Source organism: Saccoglossus kowalevskii, chromosome 11 (assembly GCF_978046115.1).
Source record: "Saccoglossus kowalevskii chromosome 11, keSacKowa6.1, whole genome shotgun sequence".
Taxonomy (NCBI): domain Eukaryota; kingdom Metazoa; phylum Hemichordata; class Enteropneusta; family Harrimaniidae; genus Saccoglossus; species Saccoglossus kowalevskii.
Window position 1 is genome coordinate 20,754,053 of NC_140651.1, and position 9,005 is coordinate 20,763,057.

At 37.2% G+C, this 9,005-nt stretch overlaps 1 protein-coding gene across 2 annotated transcripts; it reads left to right on the plus strand.

The window, feature by feature from the left end:
* The first annotated feature begins 764 nt into the window (after window positions 1-764).
* On the plus strand, window positions 765-9,005 carry LOC146736287 (neuroglobin-like). 2 transcript variants are annotated; one of them, XM_085505474.1, is made up of 2 exons: window positions 765-870; window positions 7,593-9,005. In XM_085505474.1, the coding sequence occupies exon 2, from the start codon at window positions 7,672-7,674 to the stop codon at window positions 8,245-8,247; it is 576 nt and encodes a 191-aa protein (XP_085361600.1). In that variant the 5' UTR covers window positions 765-870; window positions 7,593-7,671; the 3' UTR covers window positions 8,248-9,005. The 2 variants fall into 2 exon arrangements, with proteins under 2 accessions (XP_085361600.1, XP_085361601.1); XM_085505475.1 differs by lacking the exon at window positions 765-870 and adding an exon at window positions 7,316-7,460.

Genomic DNA, 9,005 nt, shown 5'->3' on the forward strand with positions numbered 1-9,005 from the left:
ATAATTCAAGTATTTTAAATTTCGTTCATTGAAATTGAATAGATGCATCCCTGTAACCGTAAGTATGGCTCCAAGCATAACTATATTTCTTTTTCGCAATATGATAAACTAACGGTTATCGGTGTTCATCAATGGCGACCAATTATGCAAATGGTTCAAGACAACGTCTTAAATACGCGCTCACATCGAACATATCGGATAAACAGTGACCAATTTGTGACCTTACAATTTCAGATTCATTAAACTCGTGTAGTAATTGTCAATATTTTGTACCTCGTCAACTGACAATCACTACACTAAACACATTTGATATTGTAGGGCCACTAATGAAATATCCTCTATGTATCTACACTGCAGGGGGTCGTGCTCGTTACCGTGTTCGTAGCTGCTTATTTCTACAGTACTGCAGTAAATCTGTCTAATGCTTCCCACTATTTGCATAATCACACAATGCCTGTGTTCGACTATTCAATAACAACTGCTCAATATCAAATAATTCGGTTTATATTCAGTTAGGCTATCTCACTGTGAAATTAATCTCGTACATATTTGAATAGAACTCCAGCAGTCGTGAAATATGCTTGGAATTCGACACTCAGAACCCGCGAATATGGCACATGCGCACAGCATTTGATATTTATCCGTGTGTGAAAATCGTGACGTTACAGCGCATGCGTAAATATACAATAAGTGCGTTTCCAACGAATCACAAGGGTTTTTTTCATGATCACTTTAATCAGATTCGCTAAACATAGTGATGAATACACACCGTCATCGACACACTGGAATAACATTGTCGTAATAGATTTACTCCGCTGAGCATTCTCGAGTTCAGCTGTTATGTGATCAGAATGTAGATTTACGATCAAGGTATGTTGTTCTAAATTGTATAATTAGTTTGATGTTATAGAGAGAATTATTCGTAAATAGCGATTTCATTCATGATTTGCCCTTAATGGCGTATATTCCCAACACGCGTATGAGTGAAATATATTACCGTAGCTGCTTGAAATGTGAACACGAATTGTATGTATATTTCATTTCGCACGGACAGCGTCGATTTGGTTTTACCGATGCCTTCGTTACAGGACACATTGCGATATCGCAAGCAAATATTAAAGAGTGTAAGTTGATGTTTGTAAGCTACGAACGTCAGATCTATATTAAGACGTTAACACCGTGAACAATCTGGTTTACGCGTTCACAATGCGCATACAAAAGCAATGAGACAGACGTTACCTGAAGTCATGGCTCGAGAAACTAGCATTAGTATGTAAGCAGCTGCTCTGTATTGGCGAGTGGGTTCTCCAATAAAATATAAATGAAATATAAACCGGAATGAAATGAAGCAAAGTAATTGAATTTTAATTATTCATAGATTTTTTAATTGATGTATTTCGCGAATAGACTAACTCCCCCAGTATATAATCACGATATCACTCGAAGCTTTCTAGAAATACATATGTATGCACTTAACGCAGTATGTTTGAATTCATGCACCGGTGATATCCGAAGGCTAGACTCTATATGTATTGCATGCAATCGTACTCGAAATTAAATTATTGAATCTCAGTGAGTGGTTATGTTTTTTTTATTAAATCAGATGACGGTTTTGTGTATGTAACATATTGAATATTTCATACAGTGATAATATAATACTGTGATAAACGAGCCACGAATTCTGCACCAATTTTACTCATACATTGTGGGAAGTTGGAATATACTACAGTTACTAGATTTGTTATATATTCATTTGCGCGCGGTAATGCAATATAATACACCATCAACAATGTGGATACGATGAACAACACCGTGACATTGATAATTTTAATTTCATCCTTGATGAAAAATATTTCTTAAAATAGTAATTCCTCAATGCTAGGAGAGCGGAAATGGACGCGACCTATTCTCTACACTCATGAAATTACGGTATTGTCTCCGAGAGTGACTAACCATACATTTAACAATGCGAAGTTAATTCCGATTCCGTGTTCGCATTCAAAGTGGTACTGACTCTTCGATAACCCACTGTCATCTGTGATAATGATATAATGCAGTTTGACGTGATTTTTCCACTTTTGCAAATCACTGAGTAGGCGTGACGGAATGAATGAAATCGCACTCAATAGAGTGAGTGTCACACTGTCTTACTGTGATTTACACAATCGATCGTCTAAGACGACACATCGAATGACTTCAGTGTTCATTCGACCATTTTCTCACAAAGGTACCGACCATGAATTATACAATGTAATCGGTTACTGATATTCATGACATAACGAAACGCATCCTAAGACTAAAACGGGTAGCTTTTTTGCATAGCATTTTTTTTTTAATAGAGAAAATTGCATCGCGGTTTGCGAAGGTGCGATTATTGTTTCAATTGTAAGAATTCTAATTTACGGATAACGAATAACGTTGTATCACAATCGACTGAAGTATTTCAAATTACAGTGACTGCTCGTGCATTGTATACTCCATAAATGAGTGAGGTGAAACCAAAAATGGCAATTTCCTTCAAGTCAATTATTTAAGAAACCTGGAGTAATATGCAATATTTACAAAGTTAATTTTACATCAAGCTTTTTTTAAAAAAAAAAAATAGATAGAGTGATAGAGGGACTGTGATACAACGTTGCAAATTAATTCCTAGAAATTCACGTTTTTTCTCAATTTTCTCGACTTGCATGGTGATGAATTTCACCATGTTCCTAACCTTAAGCTTCTACCGACGGTAATTGGCGGAGAACGCCAGCTAATACATTGCAGTTAATACTAGTGAAGTCGATATCACTCAAAACCCTTACGCTTAAATTAGGCATAGACGGCACTCATACAATAAAGAACGTGAATTTTCACTTTACATCTGAATTATCATTTATTTTGCCTCTATTCCCTGCTGTAACCCGACGAAGCGACTGTTAGATGGCACTTTACATGTAACATAGTACTTATTCTCAATAAGAAAGCCTTGATCTATATGCTTAACTAACGTAGTCTATACAATTTAGTTAAAATGCTTAGCAACATGATTACTAGAAAATGATAAATCTATGAAGCGCAAAGATGGAACGAATTACAGAGGCTATTCAGTGTGTGCCAGTCATGCTTATCTTGCATACTGTGTTCAGTATATATCAGACCTGCTGCCTTTTTATAATAGATACCGGGACAAGTTAAACAGTAACGTTATACCATCAAACAGTTGGTGGCAAAATACATCGCTAGACAATTGCTCAAATAAAAAAAAAAATAGAATTCAAATTTGTTGGCGTTATTAATATCATTTCAAGTGTACAAGTGTATTTTTTTCTAGCTTTGCAGAGGCTCTTATTGTGTCATCAAACAAATGTAAATATGATATGAAACCTTACTATCGTAGTTTTGATTTACTGTGATTGCGTATATTCTGCAAAATGTGATGGAAGGCGTATGAAAACTATGATGAGGTGCGTTGATTTATGGTATATCTCTGCTGTTATTCTACCATACTGTGATTGGAATTTATTCAATTTAATGGGATTCCGCAAACCTGTGTCATTTGTCAACCGCGAGTAATTATCAGATATTTTCACATTCATCATTTTCAACATACATGAGAGCAGATAAATATCAATCATCAATCTCTACACAGGCATGGTCAATGAATAAACAAATTGACGCGCTCAAAATGAGTTTCTTCCAAAACGGATATTATTTTCGGACCACTCATTGCGTAGCCGAGGAAACCCGACCCTATGCTGTGTTGAGCATTATATTCTTACACTCCAATATCCGCACACCACGCGCAATATTAATATCACCCGTGCCCAATAACCTCGACATGCAAATATGTCAATCGCCCTTACAACATAGGTTAACTGTTACTGTGAAAGGACTTGTAACGGAAAACGTGTATCCTTCAACTTGAAGGGCGATGTTTGTTCCTACGCCTACATTGTCATCATTACACTCGATACCCTTCGAGTAGTAGGAGCTCTCCGGCCAATCATTAAGCAACTGACATTACCTATCTCCCATTTTAATAAAACGAAATACCGGATTTAACTTCCCTTAAATTGACTGTCGTGTAATATACAACGTGTATTACGTCGTTTACTTATATGTCTATTTTGTATATATCTATTTAATGATCTACTCGCCCGTTACGATTTATAGCCAGCTATGACTGTTTTCTGTCCAAGTATTGATTCATCTAATGTCCACCGAAGTTATTTATAATGCATTAACTGAATATATAGAATAGATGATGCACTAATAGTTGATTTAATGTAGTAAACGTTACGTCGGATTGATTTGTCTATTTCCCGTGGAGTTTGAATAGCTTTCCGTATAACAGATGAATTCAGGTCATGGTACCTATACATATTCTTCAGATTTATGTTCTTGGCCAACGATCTGTAAAAAAAATAATAATTATTAAATAAAACATTTTTCACACAAAACATCTTTACAGCTATTCCAGGATAATTAAGTATATTGTCTCAGCATCATAGTCTAGGTCAAACGCATAGTCACACTGTAGTTAAAATGTCAATAGCTAGATGCACAGTCAGCTGGCGCACACGTGATAATAAAATAAATACGATATTTACTATATGGGTGCCGCCATCTTGAATGACGCATAAAACTAAATAAGAGACAAGTTGTGAAACGCGTTTTTCAGATTCCTACAAATCAGGACAAAAATACCAATCTTTCACAGAAATACGGTCCGTTGGGGTTATATTAAGCCAACCGATAACAAAATTCGGCATAATTCGTCGTTTTTGTGTGGAAAAATCCCTTGCATACGAACACACAATTACGCGAAGAACCTAGAACACCAAGCCGGGATATTTGAAACCGAAATTGTCAACTAAGCGTTAGGCCGTCGCTGATTGGCTGATGAGCTGGAATGCCATTTTTTAGTTTTAAATACCCCGGCTTAGTGTTCTAGGTTCTTTGCGTAATTAGGTGTTCGTATGCAATTTTTGTTTGACAATTTGCACACGGCACCTATATTCATTTTGGAGAACTAGGTAATGGAATTCGGTCCTAATTTGGTCAAATATTACCTGGTTAATTTGCATATTGGGCCGAATGTTTTGGGAGTCACTTCGATTCAGTGTTAGGTGTCAATTCCAATGTGTAAAGTACTTCCCTACATAGTTGTTACATGCACGTATTCCTGTATTGTTATGTGTCCCTACATTCAAGTGGAGTTATCGAAACCTCTAAAACACTAAAAATAATGCATTTAGTAAATATTAGTAAAGATATATACTAGATAAGAGTGCAAACGATATTGCTCTACCTACAGAGTGTGTAATATTCTCAAATTTTACGCTACAATACATATCTGATAGTCATATTCAATTTCATCACTTTCTTAGATTGCGGGAAAAGCGCATTTACCACGAAGTCACGTAGTGTTGACTTTTGCACACGGATCTAACATTTTGCCAAGCCATGGTTTCTCTATTCAAGCATTATTTGATCCTAACAAACATTGCTATGTCTTAGGTCAGTGCGATTTAGCATAAATAAGGTTATCTTATATTCAGATTCTGCACTTTGTAAAATGAATAGGAAAACTAAGTTCGAGCAAAGGTCAGTTGTAAACGACAGCATCCCAACCCGTGCGGCAATGATATTGAATCAAACACCACGCTCTCCGTCTAACGAATGAATGTGGCATAGATTGATTTATTTTTAACAGGTATTTTTGACACACGTTGTGTTTTACAATGTCATTCATATCTTTAGTTCCTAGTCCGCAATACCGTCCAGGCTTTATATCCCTGTAATGCTATATTGACTGATCGTATTCGAAAAAAATAAATTTGCGAGAGTAATTAATTTTGTCGTTTTCATATAATGTGTGATGACAGTTTTATCTCAATGGCTCGGTGGAAAATGTATTGAATCGTAAACTCAGGCTGCAATGCTGTTCAAACGTTTGAACATACACCGTGCACTCAAAAATATTTATTGGGTTGTTTATAACTTATTTTGGTTTCTATCAGGGTAAATTAAACAATGCCATATTTACATAGCTTGTTATCATTGCCCTAGTCGTCTCGAGAATACTGTGTACCTTATTTTACTCATTGAGCACTCGTGAACCGTAACAGTCGACTCAGCGTACAAAATGGACAGTATTGACACTTACATCATAAACGTTATTTGTTTTACAAAATGTATACTATTTAATAACCCGTGATATAACAACGCTTATGATATCGCTGTTATACTCTTATAAGATTCGTAGTTCTACGCCGCTGTCCCGTCATGTGAACAATGACTAGTGCAAGCATTCAATGCACCAATCAGGTAACAGTGCGGTGTAATCAGAATGACGTGGTTAGTTTATTAATCAGAAACAATTGTGGACATGTGCTTAACGCAGTGAATAATAATTTTAATGAATAAATGATTCAGCGGTACATATAATTGAAACTTTTCATTTACCTAATTTGAACACCATAATAAGCTGCTAGTATAAATAGGGTTTTATATAGCTAACGTTAGTAAAAATGGTGTTAATTATACAGCGGAGATCTTCATGACGCGAAGGTCAATTTATACTTGTTGAACATAACAAGTATAAGCCGAGAAACGAACATGCACTAACTAAACACAGTGTCAGGGATACATTTCATGCGTTAGCCACCAATCTATGAAATCTAAGGCGCCTCTTATCAGTGACGATCAACGTTTCCTCATCAGAGTGCCTGCCGCGTCGTCCTCTCTCAGCTTTCTTTCTCGTGGTTAATGGCACAAACGAGTAGGTTGTGTTCATTATGTGACTTTGCCATCTCTACGTATCTCGTAATTTTACTAATGTTAGAGTCCATTAAGAGTTATTCTCAGCGAGGGAAACAACTACTTAATGCTGCTTTGACGAATACTGCATAACCCCAAGGGCACGCTTAGACCTGTCATCGAATGCGGCGGGCAACCAATACGTGGTATGTGTTCTCTCTCAGTACTGTCACACGTGCCAGCGTTCCTTACAAATGTTCATTTCGAAAATAAGACATCAGTATGTCACAGGGTTATCTGAATTTGATATTGCTTACGTCAACCATCTGTCCCAGTGATGATAATTCATGCCGAACGTGTCTCGGCACGGAGCATGTACTTTCAGGGTCAGGGGAATCCATATGATTTTGTGTAATAATTTAACTACAGGAATAGCTAATCATTATTATGATTATGTTTTTGTATATATGATCGCTAACTCCATGATATACGGCATTGCCTAGCACACAATGACGTACACATCGTCCTCGGTGGCTCGGAATCAAACTGTTGTTTGTCATAATGTGTTTAGTGATTGATGTACATGCAATGAAACAAATATTATGTTTGAAACGCCGTTAGCGATTACGCTGGCAGGGAAATTTACTTCCATTCTACCACGAAACGTACTCCCTACGACGAAACCGATTCAGGCAGCTTGAAGGCCACGTAATGTAGTTGAATTCCAAACAGTGTACTTATTATAACATTAATTGCGCAGTTAATATATTGCTTTAGACTCGAAGCTATTATTTTTCAGACATACTGTTTTTAACTCAACAACGCTATTTCTAATTTGTTTTCAGGCTTTGCTACCTCGGGTGCTAGAATATTAATATACATACGTACTGGGATTAACAGGAAAGATTTCCCCCCACAAGAAGCATGGGCTGCAGTGCCTCAACATCTACGGAGAACGGCGGAAGTTTTGCTCATTTGGATGACAGCAAAGATTTATTTAATGGGCGGCAACGGCGTATAGTGCGAAAGACGTGGCGGCCACTCGCTAACGACATGACCGGTATCGGGAGTAAAGTTTTCCTGCGAATATTTGAACTGAACCCAACCGTCAAACAGTTGTTTCCCTGTCGAGACCTGAACGGGGAGGAGCTGCAGAAAGATTTAAATTTCAAAGGACACGCATCACGGTTTATGCAGAGTGTTGGAGCCGCCGTCGACAATTTGGACAATCTTGAGACGTCGCTAGCGCCGTTGCTGACAAACCTCGGAAGATCGCATATTCACTTTAGAGGCTTTGAATCGCATTACTTCGACGCATTTACTGAAGCGATGATGTACGTCTGGGAACAGGAGCTACAGGACAGATTTACGTCGGAAGTGAGGGATGCGTGGAAAATGATGTTCGAGTACATGATGGGAAAGATGAAAGTTGGATATATTATGTCAAAGGAGGAGCAAATGAACGAAACCAATTCACAGAAAATCAAAACAATCGAGTAAGGGGTTGCGGATGTCGATGCGTTACTTAAGTAGATTCAATCCAGGACATTCTCATTAAGAAGTAGGATAACTTTTCTACTACAGACGATTTTCAATGATTTGATGTGTTTTGTCGCATTCCGATGGTGCTATTTTGAGCGTATGTTTCAGTCGATTCGGTGCAAACTTTCACAACACGTGATACTTGATCCACTGAAAATAAAAGGACACACGAGTATTCCTGAACCAGCATTAATCATTCTGGGTGAAACTGCCATTAACAGGTGGAGGTAGTCATGGCAACGGCAGTTGTGATTAGTTGATGTGTGCAGCCGGTATTAATCAAATCTTCAGTAACGACGGTGATAATCACTAACATATATATACCAAAATCTGAATAGATGGAATGTTCATTGCCGAAGTCATTATTGTACTCAGTGTCTACTATTAAACTTCCCGTCTAAACAGTAGTTATATTCGACACGTACTCACAAGTAATGTGAACATAATGATGATACGTGACTTGCTGCACGTGGAACGGTTAGGCCTTCTGGCAAGTCAGTTATAGTGTACATAATATAGTTTGATGGAAAGGATGTACGTACATTTGGAATGAATGAATGACGTGAAGGTATGTTTTTGTTATCAACTCTACTACATATCCCGTAACAGCGTGTTATCTTTATATATATGTAGTTTTCAGAAACTCTATAATTTATTCACTTGTCATTATGATAGAATCTTGTTTTGCAATAAAAGTAAAATCACACAATATACAA

Bases quoted from the DNA above. Each gene is read 5' to 3' on its own strand.
- LOC146736287 (XM_085505474.1), top strand. From the start codon at position 7,672: ATGGGCTGCAGTGCCTCAACATCTACGGAGAACGGCGGAAGTTTTGCT.